At 37.3% G+C, this 23510-nt stretch overlaps 3 protein-coding genes across 7 annotated transcripts; 1 reads left to right on the top strand and 2 right to left on the bottom strand.

Moving 5' to 3' along the window:
* The first annotated feature begins 662 nt into the window (after nt 1-662).
* On the top strand, nt 663-7392 carry LOC105171499 (cullin-1). Of its 2 annotated transcripts, none has more exons than XM_011092638.3 (20): nt 663-816; nt 1943-2132; nt 2223-2322; nt 2659-2844; nt 3068-3115; nt 3190-3393; nt 3557-3634; nt 3789-3878; nt 3974-4054; nt 4181-4243; nt 4950-4985; nt 5056-5142; nt 5236-5385; nt 5480-5535; nt 5626-5746; nt 5830-5991; nt 6078-6221; nt 6306-6524; nt 6658-6825; nt 6904-7392. In XM_011092638.3, the coding sequence occupies exons 2-20, from the start codon at nt 1993-1995 to the stop codon at nt 7003-7005; spliced, it is 2235 nt and encodes a 744-aa protein (XP_011090940.1). In that variant the 5' UTR covers nt 663-816; nt 1943-1992; the 3' UTR covers nt 7006-7392. The 2 variants fall into 2 exon arrangements, with proteins under 2 accessions (XP_011090940.1, XP_011090941.1); XM_011092639.3 differs by having other exon boundaries at nt 665-816; nt 1946-2132.
* Nucleotides 7393-9634: 2242 nt separating this feature from the next.
* LBO1 (2-oxoglutarate (2OG) and Fe(II)-dependent oxygenase superfamily protein) lies at nt 9635-12129 on the bottom strand. 2 transcript variants are annotated; one of them, XM_088885670.1, is made up of 5 exons: nt 11829-12129; nt 11291-11529; nt 10932-11179; nt 10187-10514; nt 9635-10085 (listed from the first exon to the last, which is right to left on the bottom strand). In XM_088885670.1, the coding sequence occupies exons 1-5, from the start codon at nt 11935-11937 to the stop codon at nt 9837-9839; spliced, it is 1173 nt and encodes a 390-aa protein (XP_088741796.1). In that variant the 5' UTR covers nt 11938-12129; the 3' UTR covers nt 9635-9836. The 2 variants fall into 2 exon arrangements, with proteins under 2 accessions (XP_088741796.1, XP_011090939.1); XM_011092637.3 differs by lacking the exon at nt 11829-12129 and having other exon boundaries at nt 11291-11629.
* A 1508-nt stretch (nt 12130-13637) lies between these two features.
* On the bottom strand, nt 13638-23005 carry LOC105171497 (cysteine-tryptophan domain-containing zinc finger protein 3). 3 transcript variants are annotated; one of them, XM_088885928.1, is made up of 11 exons: nt 22426-23004; nt 21707-21779; nt 21492-21625; nt 21006-21401; nt 19337-20562; nt 18443-18855; nt 16783-18353; nt 16441-16598; nt 15737-15897; nt 15114-15268; nt 13638-14461 (listed from the first exon to the last, which is right to left on the bottom strand). In XM_088885928.1, the coding sequence occupies exons 1-11, from the start codon at nt 22513-22515 to the stop codon at nt 14243-14245; spliced, it is 4596 nt and encodes a 1531-aa protein (XP_088742054.1). In that variant the 5' UTR covers nt 22516-23004; the 3' UTR covers nt 13638-14242. The 3 variants fall into 3 exon arrangements, 2 of the variants coding, with proteins under 2 accessions (XP_088742054.1, XP_088742055.1); XM_088885929.1 differs by having other exon boundaries at nt 21006-21353; XR_016067831.1 differs by lacking the exon at nt 13638-14461 and adding an exon at nt 15371-15458 and having other exon boundaries at nt 15128-15268; nt 22426-23005.
* Between the last annotated feature and the right edge of the window lie 505 nt (nt 23006-23510).

Here is a 23510-nt window from a genome sequence, read left to right as displayed (position 1 = left end):
GTGTTTGGTTAGGAAGAAGAGACGGAAGGAAAGTAAAACTCGATGTATATGAAACTCCTTATAGTCTAATTTTGTTTCTATCCAAAATTGGGCAGAGAAGTGAACGTATAAGATCAAAAACACAAAATAATATATATGTGTTATTTTTTATTTACTTTATTGCCCATTTATATAATTTTCCTCCATTTTTTTTCCTTTTCGCTGATAGACCCGCATATAATCGCGAGATAAAAGATAACAAAATCATTGAAAAGCTCTTGTATCAAAATCAACGATAAATATTTTTATTAATAAAAAATATTCTGATTCTTGTTTGATAATTATTTTTATTAATAAGATTTTTAAAATTTTGATATACTAAAGTTATATTAATATAATATTGATTTATTTATTATTTAATGATGAAGAGAAGGTTATTCAGTAAAATATAAAAGACAGTCTTTTATTCTCAACCTGTTTTATTCGTACTAAACAACTGAAAGTATTTGAAATTTATTCATCTTCTAATTATACTAGAGTTTCATTTTCTTTTTCCTCTCACTGGTCAATTATGATTTTGATATATATATATATATATATATATGTAGATTTCAAATTTGTCACATATACATATCGCAACTTTGTCGCAATCTGGGGGCAAGAATAGGAAGAGTAGAAAGTATAGGGGGGCAATAAGAAAATACGAAGACCTTAGTGGAGTATTTGAAAAAAGCATAAGACGCATAAAAGGGAAGAAAAGGCTGAGGGAAAGTGAAGGGAAAGAGGAAAAGAAACCCGAGAGATTCACATCTCACCCCAATTCGCTTTCCTCCTCAGGTACTTCCTCTCTCTATACGTATACTGCGTGGTGTTTTTTTTTTCGTGTGGTTTAACAGGTAGGAATATGTATGTAGATGTAGTTTCGCAGCGATCGATGTTGAATTAATTGAGTTTTATTTAATTATGGATCGCGATGTTGAGTTAATCGTTGTTGTTTCAGCTTCGATTTGATTTGGAGTTGAAATCAGGGGGTTTTGGTTAGCATTTTTACTTATTTAGCTGTGATTCTACTTGCCGTTAGGGTTTTGTTATTCCAACTCTTACGTTCTTAATGTTCTTTTATTGACTATTGATGGCGTTCCATTTTTATCTATATGCTGGGGCGGGCCGGGAGGGGGGTGGAGGGGGTTGGTTTGGGGATGAGGTGGGGTTGTAGAAGTGAATTTGCTGTAGTTTGTACAGTCCTTGATTGGTGATAAATTATGGGCGTGTTGATTTTTGGCTTCGTGAATAATTGGAATAATTGAGTTTTAAATGTTCTCTTCTCTGGCATTTTTCTGTTATAGAAGCTATCGATTAGAGTCTATCAGAGTTTCGATTATGTGCAGATTTTGGGAGATGTAGTATAGGAACATTCAAGGATTCAGAGTCAACTTTCTGTTGGAATTTAATGCCGCAACCATTTTTTAAGTTTTGTTTTTCATTTTCCCTTATATTTAGTTTCTCCTTTCTTGGAGTGTTATGTTTGCTCGGTATAGTAGTATAGTCATTGGAAAAATACGTGTTTCTTGTTGAGTTATGGAGATCAATCGACTGAATGTTGAGTTAGTTTCATTATTCATTTTTTCACCACCTATGTACCCTTTTCATCATTTTCTTGTCATGCCAAGATTGTTATTTTGTTTATTCGATTTGTTTGACGTGTGAAGAAAATTAAATCTATTTGATGGGTTTGGTGGCTGCTGTTCGTGGTGAGTTGTGATTACTTTTGTTCTCACGAACACAATACTTTCATATCTGAAGTTGAATTTACACAGTTTGATAGAGTTGAAAGTAATTATTAGTTGGTGACCTTTTGCATCCAGTATCTTGGTAAATTTTGTTTTTCTCCTCACACATTGAAGTTAATTATCCTTATGTCGGCCCTTGATATCAACTTGGTTTACTATTTGTGTGTGAACAGCAGGTTTTGAACTGGTCTGGATCTGTGTTGATTTTGGACTGGTATAGAAGATGACTATGAACCAGCGGAATACAATTGATTTAGATCAAGGATGGGACTTCATGCAAAAAGGGATTACAAAACTGAAAAATATTCTAGAAGGACTGCCAGAGCCTCAGTTCAGCTCGGAGGACTACATGATGCTCTACACGTATTAATATAATTTTCTGTATCACCATCATGTGATTTTAGGCTGTTATCTATGAAGTGTTTGTGAGTTTCCTTGATTCTTATTTTGCAGGACAATATACAACATGTGTACTCAAAAGCCCCCACATGATTATTCTCAGCAATTGTATGACAAGTATCGGGAGTCTTTTGAAGAGTACATCCAATCAACGGTAGGGTTGGATCTGGTTGTTTTATTTATTGGTATAGCATTACCAATATTTTTGCCAAAGACGCACATGAAAAAATCATCATTGTTTTGTGTGCTTTATTTGGAATGTTTTTGTTTCTAAATGTCCAACCCAGTATCTGAAGTTGTCGTCTTCTGTTGTAAACAAAATTTTTAAGTGCTGAATTGAAAATTTGCTCCCACTACCCTGAAATGAATTAGGTCCATAGTTAAGTTGTACGTCCTATTCGGGCATGGCTTGTTCGTCTGTTTAGTTTCTACTAATTGATTTCTGTTTTTTTTCTAGCCTTAGATTTTGGATTTTCTGTTATTCATTTAGGTATTGCCTGCTTTAAGAGAGAAGCATGATGAGTTCATGCTCAGGGAGCTCGTGAAAAGGTGGTTAAATCATAAAATCATGGTGCGGTGGCTTTCAAGATTCTTTCATTATCTTGATCGGTACTTCATAGCTAGAAGATCACTGCCAGCACTCAAAGAAGTTGGTCTCACGTGCTTCCGGGACCTGGTAACTTGTGACTGTATCCCTCCTTGATATCTGGTTTTCTCAAACACTCACTCACTTGCCCTTTTCTCTAAATTTTGCACTGTGCTTTATAGAAACTGGATTAACTCAAATTTGGTCCAATTTTCGGTGCTATCCATGTTTCTTGTTTGTCCTCCTTTCCATCTCTCTATTTGTCTTTTCAGTTTTTTTTTTTAATTTATTTGAACCTGGATTTGGATTTCAGGTATATCAGGAGTTAAATGGGAAAGTGAGGGATGCTGTTATATCACTGGTGTGTTTTTATTGTTGTTTACCTTTATACACCCTAATTTTTGTATGTATTGATGTATTTTCTTTTATGTCTAGATTGATCAAGAGCGGGAAGGAGAGCAAATAGATCGTGCCCTATTGAAGAATGTGCTAGATATTTTTGTTGAGATTGGAATGGGGCAGATGGATTATTATGAGAATGACTTTGAAGCGGCAATGCTCAAGGACACAGCAGCTTACTACTCTCGGAAGGCTTCTAACTGGATCTTGGATGATTCATGCCCTGACTATATGATGAAGGTAAATTTTCTTTTTCAATTCATAATCACTCCAAACCCCAGGAACACATGTACATGCTCGTAAAGACAAACATAATAATGAAGGAAGGAAGGCGACAGGGTACCTCTGTACAAACTACTTTTCTACCTGGTTTCTAATTATCTTTCTGTAAATGAAAATCCAGGCTGAGGAGTGTTTGAAACGAGAAAAGGACAGGGTTGCACATTATCTTCATTCAAGTAGTGAGACAAAGTTGCTGGAGGTTTGTGCTTACTCATTGATGATTAGTTATCCACATTTCTAATGTGCTGGTATCTCAAGTGTTTGGATGTATTTGTATTGCTCAGCATTTAGTTATTCTGATTCAATTAAATATTCCTATCGTGGTTGAGTTTTATATATTTTGATTCTGGTAGAAAGTACAACATGAGCTGTTGTCTGTGTATGCCACCCAATTGCTAGAGAAAGAGCACTCAGGTTGTCATGCATTACTTCGGGATGACAAGGTATGTCAACTTTTTTATCCTTATGCTTGAGCTTGGATGTTTTATTTTGGGTGATATTGTTGATGCTAAATCCCAGCATTTTCTTTATCCATTAGGTAGAGGATTTGTCAAGGATGTATAGGCTCTTTTCCAAAATACCTCGAGGCTTAGAGCCTGTCGCTAATATTTTTAAGCAGGTTTGTGTTGGTTTTGCATTTCCCTTGTAGAAAATGAGTGCGAAGTTCAAAATTATCCTGCTTGTACTTTTGTAAAGTTATTATGTTAATAGTTGAATATTAATGTGTAATGGTGCCCAAATACAGCATGTTACTGCTGAAGGTACAGCTTTGGTTAAACAAGCAGAAGATGCTGCAAGCAACAAGAAGGTTGGTTTTTTTTCGTTCTGTTTAGTTGATCTCTTGGTATTTAACCTCTATTTAGCAACCATTGGAAGAGATACGCGTTTGTTTAATTATGTTAGATGCTAATCTGTTTGTAATATAGGAAATTCTGAGTTGTTTCTTTCCAGTATTGTTAAATCAACATATTTTCTTCTGAAGTACTTGCAATCATTTCTTGAACACAAAAGGTCTTTAAATTTCTATCTCTTAGTGCTTCTAAAATTATCATGACAAATTTTCATGTTCGGTTTTGATCATCTCCAATTGAGATGAGTTATAAGTTGTAGGATTTGTTGATACCTGTATGGTGTGGTTTAGAAAGATTTTATTATCATGAGCTAGGCCCATAGAACAGTTTGAATAGCTTTTACTTGAATGCTTTATTGTTTCTATCATGTAGTTTAATTTCGGAAGTTATAATGAAAATCTTTCTTGAGTTTTTCTCCAGAAAACAGAACATTTTACTGAAACAACAGAATGCATTGTTTCTTTTTGGTTTTCCTAATAATATATGGTGAAGTGACTTAACAACATCAAGTGAGATATGACTCCATATCTAAAACATTGTTTTGGAGGACAGCATTGGAAACTTCTGCGAAGTTTGACCATGCAATGGACTTAATAAATATGTTTTCTGCCTATAGTTGAATATTTGTGCATGCTTCTGATGTTGAGACGTGTCTTTATACAGGCAGAAAAGAAAGATATTGTTGGATTACAGGAACAGGTAACCTTTTTTTTAGTTTTCTGGTCTTCTGTATGGTTTCAGACTTTGAAGGTGCTTCATGTTTTATCAGGTATTTGTGAGGAAAGTAATTGAGCTCCATGACAAATTCATGGCATACGTGAATGACTGTTTTGTAAATCACACTCTTTTTCACAAGGTTAGATTTATGAAATTGCTTCATGTTTATCTTTACTCTCTTTTCACTCGTGCAATAAATGACGTCATTATTCGTTATCCTTCCTGTATATAGGCTCTCAAAGAGGCCTTTGAAGTGTTCTGCAACAAGGGTGTTGCTGGAAGTTCTAGTGCTGAGCTTCTTGCCACATTTTGTGATAACATTCTCAAGAAGGGTGGGAGTGAAAAATTGAGTGATGAAGCTATTGAAGAAACTCTAGAGAAGGTGCATTTCATGAGCGTTTCACTTTTTGAGTTTATATTTATTGGGTATCATTAGCATGTTGAAAGCAGTGGTTGAGGTTCTAAATAATCTTCAGGTGGTAAAACTGCTTGCTTATATCAGCGACAAGGATTTATTTGCTGAATTCTATCGGTGAGTTTCCCAACTTACTGATTGATTCCGAGTATTACTGTTTTTCAAGATGGCATTATGTCTTACTCTTTTTTCTGCTATTATTGACAGGAAAAAGCTTGCACGGCGCCTATTATTTGATAAAAGTGCTAATGATGAGCATGAGAGAAGTATTTTGACAAAGTTGAAGCAGCAGTGCGGTGGCCAGTTTACCTCAAAAATGGAGGGAATGGTTAGTTCTCATATTATGATCTGTTCTTAATCAGGAGTCATATATTACATATTTTATTTTCTTACACTTTTTGATTGTCGCAGGTCACAGATCTGACGCTAGCTAGGGAAAACCAAACCAGCTTTGAGGAATATCTCAGCAATAATGCAAATGCAAATCCAGGGATCGACTTGACAGTGACTGTCCTCACAACGGGTTTCTGGCCAAGCTACAAGTCCTTTGATCTTAACCTTCCAGCTGAGATGGTATGCTTATAGACGGGAATTGTTGTTTGCTGAGAAACCATCATATCACTGACTTATTCCCCTTCTCCTTTTGACCTTTGTGCCAGGTCAAGTGCGTTGAAGTATTTAGAGAATTCTACCAGACAAAAACAAAGCACAGAAAACTTACATGGATATATTCTTTGGGGACTTGTAACATCAATGGGAAGTTTGAACCAAAAACAATAGAACTTATTGTGACCACATATCAGGTAATTTGGCAGGACAAGGTATCATCTCATCTTAGCTTGATTCCTGTAAATTGATATTATAGTGATTGCAGCTCATTTTTCCAGGCTGCTGCCCTACTCCTTTTCAACGCCTCAGATAGATTGAGTTATCAGGAAATAATGGCTCAGTTGAACCTATCAGATGATGATGTTGTTAGGCTGCTTCACTCACTTTCATGTGCCAAGTATAAGATTTTGAACAAGGAGCCGAGCACCAAAACAATTTCTTCAACTGATGTTTTTGAATTTAATTCAAAGTTCACTGACAAAATGAGAAGGATCAAGGTTAGCATGTCCTCTCTCCCTCTCTTTTGTGTGTGAGTTTGGGTGAGAGAGAGAGAGAGATGAGCACAAATGTTGGAAGGAGTCACTTGTACCTGATTTCATTATGTTTCTTAACTGCTCACTTGGAATGCAGATCCCTCTTCCCCCCGTTGATGAGAAAAAGAAGGTCATTGAGGATGTTGATAAGGACAGACGGTACGCCATTGATGCTTCAATTGTGCGTATCATGAAGAGCAGGAAAGTGTTGGGCTACCAGCAGTTGGTTATGGAGTGCGTTGAGCAATTGGGCCGCATGTTCAAGGTACCATTAGAATGTATCTTTATTTTCTATTTGGTATTTGTCCATGTAAGTTCCGATATGTAACTTTCTATCCTGCAGCCGGATGTAAAAGCAATCAAAAAGCGGATTGAAGATTTGATCACTCGCGACTATCTGGAAAGAGACAAGGATAACCCCAACTTGTTCAAATACTTGGCATGATTCTAGTGAGCCGGTGATCAAATGTGTAACTCTATTGCTGCTGCAAGAAAATGTGAGAGAATGTGAGCTGTTTAGCTCGAACCACTGTAAATTCTTGTACATTTTGGCCTAAAATCGAGCAAGAACCATCCTGAAAGATTGGTTCAGGTTGAGGAATAGGTGTAATTCGACATTTCGGAGCAGTGAGACAAATCCAGCTTGCATCCGTTTCCTCGGCGCCAACTGATGTGTTATTTATTATCTTAATGCTCGCACTTATTCAGATTGGCTTTTCGATGAAGTAAATGTAAAGATTTCAGTAAAAGCAGCCTCCAGTTTGCTGTTTTAAGTCTTCTTTCCAGTTTCCTATCAACTTTTAGTATAAGATGCATCATCTGTTGTTTCAAATGCGTGTTCTTTCTGTTTGAAGTAATGTTACATGAAACTGTTTTAATGGCTTCATAGTTTTACATTGCGACATTTGGGGCAGATTATCATCAAATTTGTGGAAGATTCTGTTTGGCCCATCAATTGCTGCCTAGTTCTCTCTTGGTCATTCCTCTTCAAACCGCCCCCCTGGCGCACACACCCACACACACACACACATATATATATATGTCAAAAACTTAAAAACTTAGTCCTAATGAATTTGTGTTAAATAATTACAAACTTAGTCCTGTAGAATAAATATATCTTATACTTGACTTACACTTTATGTGATTTAAAAATGATTCTGTGTTGTGTTAAAAATGACAAATGTAAGCATGAAGACGTTGCATATTTGGCCCCATCACTAACTGTTGTTAACTTTTAACGACAGACCATCACTGAAACAAACAAGCCCTCCCCAGTTAACGAACGGTTGGTGAGGGGGACAAAAGATGCAATGCTTTTTTGCCTTTAACAGAATGTGAGGTTATTGGTAAAATCCCACAAAACGAAGGGTAAAATATGAAAACGTTTAGTTAACCCTTTAACGGGACTCTTTTTGGTGTTTTTCTTTTATTGTGGAGTAAACTTTGACGTGGAAGGAAGAGAGAGAAAAGTGGGTGAAGTTAATGGAAATAGCAGACGTCAACCTACAAATACAATTGTAGTGGGGTGGCCTCAAAATTGCACGTTTTGTCTTTTGCTCTCTACTGAATAAAGAAAGGGTTCCAACCATTTGGGGTCACCCTATTTGGAAGATGATTTCATCTCATTACCTTCCTAAATCTTCATAACTCCAACTGCAAAAAAGCATCATCATTCCACACACAACGTCATGAAATCAACACCACAAGAAAATATAAAAACTATTCAAAGTCAGTCAAATTAAAAAAACGCCCAAATTCCGTGATAAATTTGAAGGGCTAGATTCTGTTCTTGAAGACAATCAAAGTAGATAGATTGTCTTGTCGGTTGTCGCTCCCAAATAAAAAGGTATGATTATTTGAAGTTTCATTATCAAAACACATAGCAAGGTACTACACTTTTAATTTCTGCCTATCCAAACGCTCTCAAAATACATCCACCTTGTTCCAAGTCAAGACTCTCTACTTATAATTAAAACATTGAACTCAAAAAACATATGATCATCCTATGAGAGCGCAAAAGAGTTGAAAAGGATCAAATACAACATAAATCTAGATAGCAGCATGCTACGGTTATGGTTATGGCTATGGCTATGTCTATGCTATACAGGTTCAATTAGAATTGCATTAAGTGTCTCTAAACCATAAACAGGGTCAATGGTATAATGTGGGTATGATTCTGCTTAGTGCCTGTCAATTATGCTACTTCTGCACAGTTTACCTCTCAATACCTACATATACCTAATCAGATCCCCCTGTTTTTTTGTTGACAACTTCAGATCAATAGAATTTTAAAATTCATAAACATTCAACAAAACATAATTTAAAATTAAAGTTCAATAATTTCAAATTTTTTAAATTTAGAATTATTCGAACAAATCTTTTTTATTATGAAATTCATTAGTCCAAATGTAACCTTAGTTTAATTCAGCCATAAAAGGAACAATAATGAATATGAAGCCTTGTGTTTTTTTATTTCAAGAAGAGGGGAATAGTGAGCATTCAAGAAATCATATTTCTGTGTGTGGGTTTATGGTGGAATTTCATTCCTCTTGAGAAATCCCACTAACTTATTGCGTCAGTAGAATTCCTAGTTAATCATTAGATCTCCAACTGAGGTTTTTATGTTGAACCACTGTTGTTACAACTCTTTTTGGACATCTAACCAATGATTTCAAGAAACCTTTGCTTTCTGCATTCATTTTTGGACATCATTAGACCATCAAATTGCTTGCAATGGTGCTCTCTTTAAACCAACTGCACAAACAAGTTGAAGCAGACAAACATGATTGTGGGCTCTCTTTCTCTCTCCCCCTCCACTCACAAAACCTCTCCATCTTAATCAATGCCAGCCTTGATCGCCAATTGTTTCTTCTCCATTTTGCATTCCAAAACATGGGGTACTCAATGTAATGCTGGTGCCTCCCTGATCTCCCCTCATCGTTACATGCTATTTTCCGAAGCTGGAATCTAATGGGGGCAACAGGAAAAGGTGACAACCCCTGTTGGAATCTTACAATACGAACCCTTCATTGCATAAAGAAAGCACTCACAAATGAACATTCTTGACACAAATATTTAACAGAATAACCAGCCCCACATGTTCCCATTAATCATTAAACTCCAAGAAACTACCAAACATTACAACTATTTTCTATGAATATACATGAGCACAAGTTGCATTGTATTACATCATGTTAACAGGTCCTGATAAAGTAACTTAACACATTATTACAGCTTAAGGTCTACTAAGTTTCAGCCAGTCTAATGTACGAGAAATCAGTTCTTGATTTTTGCAAATTCCAGTGTTTTCTTGCCCTGAAGCTTGTTTGTCACATAGTGTTTGCTGTACTCTCCATGATTGTACCTTCTATACTTGCAGGGATTCTTGTCATCCACCAGTTCTGATATTGGCCCAAGTTCTATTTCATAACTTGGAGCATAGAAAGTAACAATTGACAGTCTGTCTTTTTCCTTGTGAGTCACTGCTCTATGCTCCACACTCTTGTATCTCCCATTTGTTAGAACCTGTTTGGAATCCAAACAGAAAAAGCACAAAATGAGAAAGCCCACTAAAGAAAACTGTACAAAAAAATCAAGAAAACCAAGATCTTTTCATAGTCTGATACCTCTATGGTATCACCAATATTGATAACTAGAGCATTGGGAACGGGCTGCACCGGTATCCATTTACCGTCTTTTAGTATTTGAAGTCCAATTGAACTGCCCTTTCCCTGCTGTAAAACTGTAAGGGCACTCCCATCAGAATGTGGGCTTAAGCCTAAAACGAGGTCCGGTCTTGGGCATGCTGGATAATAGTTCATCCTTACTGCTTGTACAGCCACACCAAACATCTCCTCAAAAATGTCCTCATTTAAATTGAGGGTTATGGCTATGTACTTGAGCAAATTCTTGCACAGTTTCCTTATTTCTCTTGAGTATATCTCCACAGTTTCACTGTAATAATGATACATGAGGCAAAAAAGTTTAGAGCACTAGTAAAAATATATCTGCAGCACTTTATTTGCATAATTTCTTCAACTTATAAGCACACTAGGACCCAACATGTTGACTGTGGAAACAAAGTGTGTCAAAAAAGGCTTGGTTAAAGCAACTTTGGAGTGCACGTTTTACGGTAAAAACTAAGTAAGAAAAATTGAAGCACAGCAATCTTTCTACGAGTTAATGTAACTAATGATTATACGCATTATAACTGTACGATTCTTGTCAAGATGAAACCTTCGAAGAAATGCGTTTGATAATCGTAAAAAGAGAATGACGTAGTTAGCCGGTTGTTGTAATTAATCCAAAATTAAATGAGGGAGACAGACACAAACTAAAACCACTCAGAAATGGCTACTTTTTCCTTTTTACCAGAAATCAGATGGTTTAGTTGGCCAGAGTTTTGGGTTCCTCACGCAGTGGGGTTCCAATCCAAGTGCAAACATGTTGCACCAATCCAACTTCTGGTCTTCTGAGAAGACAAAAGCCTGACCATATCCTTGTACAGTCCCTGGAATCATGGGATACTTCTGTTTCTCCTCCAAAGGCATCATGAAGAACTCCATGGCCACCTTTTCTATTCTTTCCAGCAACTCCAAATCAATCCCATGGTTTATCACCTGCCATGATCAAGCAAGACATAAACTTACATCGCCAAAAAACAAACACATAATCCACAAACATAAACAAATTCAAACATGTGAGGGGATATGAATAGAGGCCATCGTCACCTGGAAAAATCCCCACTCTTTGCAAGAAGTCATCAGGTTCAGTATTTCATTGCAGAATTCATCTTTGCTTCCTTGAAAAAGTTTTGACAAATCAACAACAGGAATGTTTGTGCAAGAATAGTCAAGAGTTGGCCTTTCTGTCCTGTCCCGGATAAATCTTTCAGGGATTTGTGATGTTTTGCTCTTCCTCAGTTCTTGTACATCATCAATGTGGCCAACTTTGATATCAGAAATTGCAGCTGGAGCCATGAAGTACAAAGATGTCGAGAAGATTATGAACTGTATGTATCAAAGTCCAGAGAAATGCTGCTGCTTGCTTTGTGGTTATTCAATGAGACAGTGTCTGTATTTATAGATGCAAGAAGCAAGAATTCGGGGGTGGGGGGGGGGGGGGGGGTGGCGGTGGAACTTTATGAATTTTAGTGTGCATGCAACCTGTATACAGCTATAATTGCCACAATCAAATCTTAGCATTTGAGTAATTATTAGATTACAAGTCAATATTTCTAATAATTGTTAACAACATAAAATGACTTACTTTCTTTTGATTTTGCGCATGATTCTTGGAAATTTACTAATAAGACAAAAGATCTTTCGACCATTGCTAGTGAGGATGGAGTTGCCACAATTATAGGAGTATGAAACATTTTCTTGAACTTTATATAATTGAAAAAATGTCCTCCCCTCTCACTTAAAATACAGATTAATTAATATCATTGACTTTCAACCATTACTTCTAAAGGAATAAAATTCTATCTATATGAAATAATCATCTTTTCAACCCACATTCAAAACTCCAAACCTGATCAAACGGGGGATATTTCAACTAAAGTGAAAGCAAAAGCAAAAGCAAATTAGGTACTTATAAGTTGGTGAATTTGAGGAAAAGAAGAATGGATGGAGAATACGTAGAGGGTGAGTGGTAACAATGGGAATCTAAAGGGAATTGGGTACAAGTATCATTTGTACAATATATATGCATGATGATGATGATATGCTTGTCTCTTGAGATCATCAAGTGGTGGTAGGACTGAGGAGGGGCCATTTCTCCCATTTGCAACTATATGTCTCCATTTCTGCAGACCAGATCAAGTGATTGCTGCCATAATCTTCCTCTTCAAACTTCACACATCATTCGGTGAAGAAAGCTCATAATTAAACCAGAACATGTAAACTTTGATTTAGAATGAGTTAAAAATATTACAGTTACACCCTTGGAACTATTCTTCACACTATCTATCTGAGTAATAAATAGTCATTTTAGTTATTTTACCAGTTTGTGCATATATTTTTTGTGATTTTGATGCGTGATTGGTTGAGCTACTGTTTCCCTGCATATGTTGTTGCTTTGGGGCCACGTTTGGGATTCTTGGGGTCAGTCTTTGTAAGTCCCTTTTCCAGTCCCTTCGGCCTCAGCTTTTTGAGTGGGATATATAGCACATAGATGTACCTGAATTTCAAGAAATTACCGTCGTCTTAAAAGCTTTGTGAAAAAGCGACGGTTCTGGCCTTCACAACCGTCGCAGCGTCAAGCAAATTCCGCGGAAGACAATGTTATAGTTCCAAGGAAAATACATCTTTTATTAGTACGAAATGCTCATAATTTATGTGTTTGTTGCGTTTTTAGCTTTGAATGGGTTTTAAGGAGTAATAAAAACAAGAATGGAGCCACAAATATGATTATTGAAGAGGGAAATAGTGCACGCGACCGTGTTTAGTACAGATACAATTGTGGAATATAGCAAGAATTGGGACAAATTTCTATCTTATATGGTGGATGAATGATATTCCTATCTCTATAGACTGCACCCTAGTTACTATAATTTGCAAACTATTTTACCGAATTAGATACCATCAATTATGTCGTTCTACAATTTGTTCCCGCGGATCAAGATGAATTACTGTTCTAAAATCAAAATTAGCAAGTGACAACGATCGATGAACTAAAATATTGTTGACCACTCCAAATAAGAGCATAGCCCAGGCGGGTCAATTCTGCATCTTTGATAGTGCAAAATGTTAGGCTGCAGGAACAATAACTTCTTGGAAATGGACCAAACTAAAGAAGTGTGGTTAGGGGGGGGTCCAAAAGTGTGTATAAAGCCCCTTGGCAACGCGTGGCACGACAAAGAATAAAGGTAATTAGGTTCCTTACAACCATGGACGTACAGAAAAGGTTCATATTTCAACATCACTAGCAACAATAATTGTAGATATCATGTTCCCCACCAATTTTTCAATCCGTAGCAAGACTATCTGCATGCAAAACGATACGAACAACTGGAAAACAACAGAGAGTAACAGCAATCAGATCAAGATTATACCTCCACAATAGAGATTTATAATATGGACACAATGGTGATCGTTATTTAAAAGAGTTTTTCGGTTCTAAAGAAGGATAAACCAAAAGGAGACGGTTTACTTTACAATTGCAGGGGCAACTCCCTCTCAAATGTCGATCCCTATTATACAGAAAAAAATGATATACGGAAACATAAGAAAAAGTGCCTCATAAGAAAGGACTAGTAATGACTATATTATGAAATTAGCCCCCTCGGATGATAACTATGTGCCGTAGATCCCTATTGAATAGTCTCTTCTCTAACTACGGATAATCTATAACCTAAAATATCAAAACTGCAATCTTACATGAGCTCGGAATCTTGCACTCGAACATGCACATGATTCATATCTTGCTATCCGGGACAATGTTGTATGGAAGTTTTGAGCATATGCCTTGTGTCTTGAAAGAGAAGCCGAAGATTCAAAAATGTCTTCACAAGATTAACGACAAATTAACCCCATTTTGTACCTGTGTACTGAAATGTGATTAGCCGTTAACCTTCTTCTTTCTTCACCATATTCGCAAGTGCGTGCCAATATGCTTCTTTCCACAGCCCGGCCCAGAAAGGGAATAAATACACTAGTTGAATGCGAATATGTACAGCTTGACTACTCTCTACCGCCACTGGGACCTTGATGGTTGATGGTATTAAATGCGAGCCATACCAAACGTACGAGTTCCTCTACATTTTGGAAACTGAAGTCAATAACCCTCTTAACAGAAACAATGGCCTCTTTATTTTCAGACTCTTCTAGTTCCACACGAGCGGCTGCAAACATATCCTGCGATTTTTTGGCAGCTTCCATTGCAGAGTTTACATCTTTGGTCTGCAAAAGAACCCCAGTTATAAATGCATATTCCAAATATACCGAAGAAAACAAGATTTATCAAGAACAAACCATGATCTAAGATGCTGGTCCATCAAGGAGTCCAGAATTTAAGATCTAATGCTAAAATGGCACTAGAACGTTTTTGCATCTGTTGATGCTGGACACAAAATACCAGTTACAGTTGAACAAAATCAACATAAGTACCGCTTACTACCTCCAGACCAAAATTGGGGACCCAAAGCTTTGCCATACCAGGTCAATTGGCCTTTCACAGAGAGATATTCTACTTAATAATACAAGACAAAGACTGAGATATCAAACTATATGAAAATAGGAATCTATAATTTGGCAACATGTGACAGATATCAAACTACATGAAAAGGGAACCTATATTTACTAATACCAGCAAAATGCATGTATTTTTTGGCTTGAGAAATAGACAGTTTAAGTTTGCACTAGCTCTGCCATGACTAACAATTAATGCAAAATGTGACCAATCATATAAGCTTGAAACCTCATTTCAAGTTATGGAGAAGTGAAAACAACCAGACCCAGTTTTACATTCCCATGTGAAACCACAACAATCAACTCTGTGAAGGCGCTACAGCATAACAGAAGCAAGCAGCACGACTCAGGTCGATCAACTTACAAAGTCAAGCAGCCGAACAAAGTTGGGGCGGTTGCGAGGCACTATAACATGATTCCCAGCATGAGAACCACTGCCTTTAGACAAAGTGGCCTTGTCTGCCGCTGCTAAATTGTTTAAGTTATCAACATCAGATGCAGAAGATGATGGAGACTCGCCTACACAAATGAGCGAAATGGAATCAGGAGCTGTATCATCTGGAATAATTTAAACTACCAAAAAGAAAATGTCTATCAGGTAAAAGCAGCAAACAAACATACTTAGCAATTAGGCAACACCAATAACAACGGTCCTTAAGATCAGAAAGTGAGTATGCAAGTGTGCAGCCCTATACATAACATTCATTTCCTGAAAGTGCACACAGGTTAAGAGGATGAAAGGTACTTAAAAAGTGACTCTAAAAGCAGTATTATTGCAACAGGATTATGCAAGCATTCAGCTTAACTAGTATGCTGAACCCCTCAACCAAATTCTCCAGAGTTAAACAGCACCTACTTATCTTGAAGTGGTGGTAATATCCACAAGATAAATGATGAAACCAGACAGGAAGTGCAGCATTTAGGTCTATACAGAACGTGGTGCCCATTTGATGAATTATTTAGCCTTGAGAGAAAGAATTAGCATACCTTGTGGAACCATCTGCAGACTTGATTGCAAATCAAGCCAAACTCGGTTTGTAGTTGAACTTTTGCAATAAACTACTCTCAGGTAAGCGACTTCCACGCATTTATAGGCCAAGGCAGCAGCACCCATTTCATGGCCTTTTTCATATTCATATCCACAGGTTCTGCAAATAATGTGAAGTTCATGTGAATCCAGAAAATATGCAGTGATCATATAAAAAAAGCTCCACAAATAAGGTAAATCTTCAGGCTTGTTGTACGTTCTATACTTTCAACATGCCCTTACATTGTAAATATAAAAAACCAATAAAATGGCAAGTTCCATGCTGACAGAATCACAAAGTGCGTTATCCTCATGAAACAATTTAGATACAGATAGAGAACTTTTTCATCAAACTAGAATGAGGTTGTAAATAAATAACTCTCACTCTTCCCACAAAATTTGAGAAAATTGACCTTTATACTTAACACCTGAAAACTGTATTAGTAAACATCAAACCAACATCCATTCTCTAGCATATTTAAATGATTTGACACTATTTGCATATCACTTTCTAATTTTCCTTGGGGGCAACAGGGATGTTCATGCTCTTAAAAGTACACACTTGTATTCCACCGGCATTATACTTAATAAGACATCCAAACATGGAAAGTTTGACACAGAATGTGAGGTGACAGCAGCAGTTAAGTGAAAAGTAAGTACTTACTTGCAAAGTTTGGCAGCTGTACCGTACATCTGCATCGGACTCATCCCCAAATGTTTGCTACCTTCTCCATTGCAGGCCTCTAAAAGTGAAGCGCCATGAAGAAACTTTAGGGCAGCTTTAAAGTACTCATAATTACTTTCCGAACTAAAACCAGAGTTCTGCAAAAGTATATGTAAGATGAGTAAGAAAGTTAAGCATCAGATTTAGGTCCATATTAAACACAATCCAAAAATGTATGCAATCCAGCATAAGGATATAGCATAATCAATATATGTATATATTAATATCAAGTAATCACCACTTCAAAAGGGAAACATAAATGTGCAAGCAACCAAGAAAGACCTTGATTAAATCAGCATGAATTCTAAGTTCTTCAGCTTCTTTCAAGACATCCTCAGCTTCTTTCAAAACAGTAGACGTTGTAATACCAGAAACATTCTTGTTTCCAAGGGTTGCGTCCTGGGCCAGAGATCGCTCTGCCACATTATTGAAGAAGTGGTGGGTCCCATTCTGAAGGCGGGCAATAGCAGTGTCTTTTAGAGCTTTAGATGTATCGCCAACAACAGAAGCATCAAGGGCTCTCGCATCCATGAAACCTTTTTTGGAGGATGCCAATGATCCTGATGCATATTTGCTAGGACATAATTCACCTTGTTTATCTCCCTGACGCAGGTCAATGCGCAACTTTCCACTCCATGGCTCGGTCTGGGTGGAAATTTGCTCCCCCTGTGCAGACGGGTTCTCACTTCTGCTATCACCCGATTTCCCAATATCCCTCTTGCTAACACTTGCACCATTTTTAACAGATTTTATGCTAGACTCATCAGAGAAAGGATGTCCCGTGTTACTTGATACTTCATGTTTAGGTGCACGATGGTTGTCACCGAAAGCTGTCTCTTCTTTCAATTTATTCTTTGAATCTAAGATTTCCGAGCCATTATCATTGGTGAGACCTGATGACCCCTTCCTGGCTATGCCCAACTCAGAACTTCCATTCATGCCCCGAATTTTCTTCACACTGCCTGTTGTAGGAACATCATTCAATCTAGAGTCAACCTTCCCTGCAGTTGCCATCATCATTGGTGAGACCTGATTCATATAGGTTACCCTCATGGGAGACGAGGAAACTGATTCATCAGGTGAGCCTTTCATCTCCATGTAACTAACCCTGTTTTTACGGGAATCAGAAACCTTAGAGGAGCTTGAAGTGGCAGCCGTTGACAGCTGTTCACACCCTAAATCCTTTCTCAGTTTATCTATATCTTCAATGGTTAGCCCCCGTTTTCCTCTTGACTTTGTTACCTGTTCTTTCTCAATATCCCTATTAATTGGACATTCTTTACTTCCTGATGAATGAACTCCAGCTTCTATGCTTTTTCTTTTTGGTATGTCATCAAGCTTGCTTCTTTTGGAATCCCTCTCTTCAATCTGAGACACTTGCGATCTCTTCTCTCTATGAGAATCACCAACCTTGCTGTCGTCTTTGGTGGAAACTTTTCTGTCCTGGATATTGTTCCCATTATTTTGCCTTGTCTCTAACTGATACTGACCATCTTCGTAATCCTTTAATTTTATCTTCTTTGTAGATAATTCTCCACCATTACCTGTTTTGACACCCAAGTGCCCAGCATCTGCTAAATCCTGCACTTGATCCTTCTGCTTCTTCACATAAATTTGGAAATTGCCTGCATCCCCAGAAATTACCTCTTGTCCTGCACTCTTTTTCTTCCCATCCTTCAAAACTCCCTTATTCAGCAAACCAGATGTCAAACTGTTGCCAAGCATACCTAGGTTCCCACCAGAATTCTGAAAGTTGTCCACATTAAGAGCAGCTTTATACTTAATCTTTTTCGCCTTCCCATGTTCATGCTGAGCAGACTCTTTCCTGACTTTTTTCCTTGGATTTGCATCATCTGCAAGATGTTATACATATTGGTAAATGAAGAAACACACAATTAAGACAGAACCACAAATAAAAACGACAGCTAAATCAATGGCATACCTCCAATCACATGCTCACTTTTTCGTTTACTTGATTTTGGTACAACTGCTGATTTATTTGGGTGCTGCATACCCGATTTGTTTGTTTCACTTACCCCTGAAAGTGATTGCTTGATCTCCTTTGAGCTCCCATTTTTCACAGCCAGCCGTTGCAAATTCTTTTTACCGCTATAAGGAACAGGATCAGTCATGCTTACTTCATTCTGTTTCTTTTTCAGTTTCTGCTTCTTTATTTGATCTGAAGCACAGTTCTGGTAGTTCCGATCTAAATGATGTGCACCAACTGAAATTACTCCAGCCATGGTTCCGTCAGCTTGAAAATTCTGATGATTCTCCAGGACAGGAACTAGATATGAAGCATGAAGAGCTTTTGTAGTCTCATCTTCACTAATGTCACAATGATTCATTCCTGGACTGAAGATTAATACAACTGTCATCAAGTCCAGGCCTATTTATTTTAACCACATATACAAGAAGGAATGTTTTAGACAAGAGAGAGACAGAGATAATGGTCATATGCATGACTGAATGGGGAGGGAAATGTGTGCCGCCAGTGAGCACACATACACATTGCAGTAGAGCATGCACCTCCTTCCTAAATAAATATTCAGCATCTATATTTAATAAACTGGAATAATCCACTGTTAAGTTCTCTAATTAGATAATTTTAAATCTAAATCTAATTCTAATATGATGATGCATTACTTGTTGTATTAAAATCTAAATGAAGTTACACGAGCTGCTTCTAGAAAATTAAATACCAGATATTCAATTTTTGAGATGGGAGAAGCAAACTCAGTAATAAATAAACTTTGCACTAGATACATTTAATGACAAAAAGAAATCTGATGAGGAGCGACCAAAAAAAATTAGATAAGGAGCATAAGGAACTTACAGCCAGTCTAGCATGCTGCACACCCACTTATCAGGCAGGTGCTCCGACTTTGTACCATAAGGCAGAAGACGCCACTTCTGACAGCGGTCACACCCGACCCAATCTTCCTGTATTACTACAGGAGCTGCCATTGTCTGCTCTAACCCAGTGAAGATTCCGTCCTTAGAATGTATTGCTGCAGCTGGAGGCGCTGCTAAAGTCGTGTCAGATATCACCTTTTCCATATACTTTCTATTACTTGATCTCTCCTTCAATTTATCAGCACACACAGATTTTGCCTTAGCAGCATCAAGATTAAATTTCTTTGGCTTCTCAGCAGAAGGCCTCTCCAATAAATGCTTTGGGTTCTCCATATGTGAAAAACTTGTATGACCAGCATCTTTCTGGCTGAGATGAAGCCTATGCACGTCCTTCTTTCCACTGGGTTTGTTTTTTGGTCCAGCAGAACCACCATCCTTTAATCTATCTGATTTTGACGCCAATTTCCCACTAATTTGACTTCCTTTTGACTTTTTATCACCTTCAAATGATAACCTATTTACAGCATGAGGGGTTCCAAAGCCATTATGTTTACTAGAGGTTGCATCCAGACCAACTTTTAAACCCAAGTTGTCCATAGCTCCTTTAACCCTTTCATCTTCAGAATTACCTGAATAAGCTCTCAAGGAAGCACGACTTCTCTCGCCACGACTCCTGTTGTCCTGCTGGTGATCAACTGAAACATCCTTCTGAGAAATTCTAGCTTGATGTTCCCCAACCTTCTCTACAGAACTGAATCTGGGTTCTGGCCTATCATACTTAACACAACTTTGGTCAGAAGTGTGTTCCATAAAAGCATCCTTACCCGAATCACCCGAAACTGATAATCCTTTCACCCTGTCCTTACTTTCTCTCCTCTTTTTAACCTGCGCATTCTCCTCACATTCCCTGCCTCCATCAGTAACAGGTTGCACGCTGCAGTCCAGATTATTACTACTCAAAGATTTCTGCTTATCTGCTATAAATTCATCTGCTGAAATCTCAAATTTTCTGCTCTTATCAACAGCTTTTGTTTTCTTCTGACCAAAAACATCATTATTCAAAAGCCTAACAGAGATTGTGGAACTTTTGGGGGCAGCTTCAAACTCACTTTCTACTGAATCTTCTGTTTCTCTAGCTAACTTCAGCAAATCTTCACAAAGAGGTGAAAGCAACATGCCACCAGATACTGGGAAAGAAGTCATTATCTGAACCAACCAAAGGATGAAATATTTTGAGAATAATAACATATTAACCTAGAAAAAACTGATTCGGGAAAATATATGTGATTATCAGAAAGTAGCTTCAGAAAACTAACTTCAGTCCTGGTTTTCTGAAAGAAAAAAGTAAGCAAGCATTGCAGTCATGCTTGCTTGAAAGCAGATTCTTAAGAAGTTTCCATGCCTCTTTAAATGCTTTCCAGTTTTAGATCAACTCCAATAAGAGCTGGGACAAACAAGTTCTCCACTCCCACTCTCACCCTCACCAAAAGTACAAAAACAGGGAGCAAATAAAAAATCTAAAAACGTCCATTCAGTCCAAGGATCAAGATATGGGCATCTGCGTTCAGCGGCCATCAAATAATTCTTACAGCTTAAAATAAGGACAAAGATAATGTGTTTATTAATTGCACAGGAAAATAGGAATATACCTGAAGAATGTTGGCAGGAGAATCAATAGGAGTCTCGTGAGATTCAAGCAGCCCATCACTTTCGTCATGACTGTTCCCCTCTGAGGAAGATGGGGATGTAAGTCCCAGATTATATATTTCAGCATTATATTGTGCCACCCTGTCAGGTCCCACTTTGATGCGAACCTTCAGTGTTCTCTGGTCGGGTAGATTGCCCAACTTACTTGATGGAAGTTCAACTTTTCCAGGAAGAGCCTCAGCAACTTTATTGGCAGATAAGGTTGCTTTTTGTCTAATTGAAGCATCCTCAGAGGATATTTTCAAAGTTTGTGATGCGCACAAGCTAGGGGAGGAAGAAGAGCCATTTCTCTGAGCAGAAGGAGCATCAGGGACCATGACAGAATTAGGGGCAGGACCCTATGTGGTAACACAACCCATAGAGCTAATTAAATTAAAACTTCCCACACATACATATGAACCACAAATAGATGAACTGCGCCCATATACCTCTGGACAGGCATGATCAGGAGATCTAGACAAGTTAGGATTTTGAACTCTCTGCGGAGATTTTGGCTGCGACCAAATTGAAGGAGACCGCTGATACATGGGTAAAAATGAGCCATATCCACCAAATTTTGCCCCTGAGAAACCACCAAACAGATGTCAATATCACTTTCTAATAGAACAAAATAAGACAGAACTGAGATTCTTTGTCCACTTACCCAGATTTTCTGCAGAAATGCCTCCTTCAAAATCTTTCTGAAGATGCCCCAATATTCTTTGAACCTTGTCTCCCTTTCAGAAAAATAAGTCCAAAAAGTAATTAATTTATCAAATACAAATGAGTATGAGATAGAAATCCAGATTAAGACGGAATGCATCATTAAGAGATGAAGAAGATGAAGAACTGCGACATGGATGTTCTTTATGTTGTTCATGATAACCATACAACATATAAACGTATAGAACACTGCAATGAGAGTGAGTTTATGCTACTACAAGACTCAGTCACCTAATTGCATCAAGGCCCAAGATCCTTTAGAAAATGTAAAACCCGAAACTAATAAGAAGTTTGAATACTTTGTGAATTATCATTGGAAGTTAACAGTAACAACAATATCACCGAATGTTGATATTTTTTGTCTTCCACTCTCTGAAACTAATGAAAATAACCCATCATACATGCAGTCCTACAGAAACCACTTGAATTATCAGCTCATAATAACCCAAATATCCTCGCTTACTGATCCTGGGTAAGAAGCATTTTCTATCCTTGCAGGTTCGATGATCACATTAAATCAGTTGCTAATATCAACCACTCTTCTCCGTTATTGAAACATGTTTGATATACTTACTGAGTTCACTTCAGAAAGGACGTAAAATTCACAAATTTTTGTTATCGGTGGCAATAATTAGGGAGAAGCATAAAAGAAACCCTTACAAAGTAAGGGAGAGCTATATCAGGATCAATGCTTCTATCATCCTTGAAATAGCAAGTCTCTCCTTCTTCAAGCTCAGGCTCTTGAATCATCCCTGGCCCACTTATCCAACCCCCAATACCAAGAAAATCCAGAACCTAGCCCTAACCCTCCCTCCCCAAAAATCCTCAAATTCCTCCAAACCCTAATCCAACCTCTATCCTGAAATCCAACATATCACTCCCCAATTGAAGAACACAACTTCAACCCAATAAAATACTCCGAAAACCCACAATACCCCACCACCGAACTCCTCGCAAATTCCCCCGCAATCCCCCAATACCAGAAACCCTAATCCAAACTCCACTTGATCACCACCATATACACAACAGACGTACGTACAAAATTTATTCGATAAACAAAAAATGCAATCCCAAACAATCAAATTTGCAGCAGACAGTAACGATCGAAGCGATTCTCAATGTAATGCTCTTTCATTTTTTTTCATTTCTTTATTCAAGTGTATGTATATGTTTTTTGATGCATATAGGCACCATATGAAGGGGGGTGGGGAGAAAGAGGGGTTGGGGGGTCTTTTCTTTTTCTTTCCTCTCTTAATTATAAATTGCTCATGAGGATTTTTGTTATTTCCTTTTTAATAATTCCCTATTAATATTTTATTCTCTTTTTTTTTTACTCTTTTTATTTCTTGAGTAATTTCCCAAATATACACAAATTAAATTATGTTGCAAAACTTTTATTTTTTATTTTTCTATAACAATTAAATATTTATATAATTATTAGTGTATTCTTATACTCCTAATCATAGTGTTAAAAAATTATTACCATGTTCTTGACGCCTTGTAATTTGTAATCACATACATAATTTTTATAATTTATCCACGATAATAATTTTATTTTTAGAAATTCTTTTATTTTTCACGTGCATTAATAATATATTGTCCAATAATAGTTTTATACCTCCATCATAATTATATTGTTAATCACATGACTCCCTATGCCCTCTAGGGTTAGGTTTTCATAAGTTATAAGCATCCATTTGTCCAAAAAACATAAAAAAATCTTAATTTCACAATTATTAATTCAT

The sequence above is a fragment of the Sesamum indicum genome, linkage group LG10 (genome assembly GCF_026168435.1).
Source record: "Sesamum indicum cultivar Baizhima isolate 11 linkage group LG10, ASM2616843v1, whole genome shotgun sequence".
Taxonomy (NCBI): domain Eukaryota; kingdom Viridiplantae; phylum Streptophyta; class Magnoliopsida; order Lamiales; family Pedaliaceae; genus Sesamum; species Sesamum indicum.
This window is presented reverse-complemented; position numbering and strand designations above follow the sequence as displayed.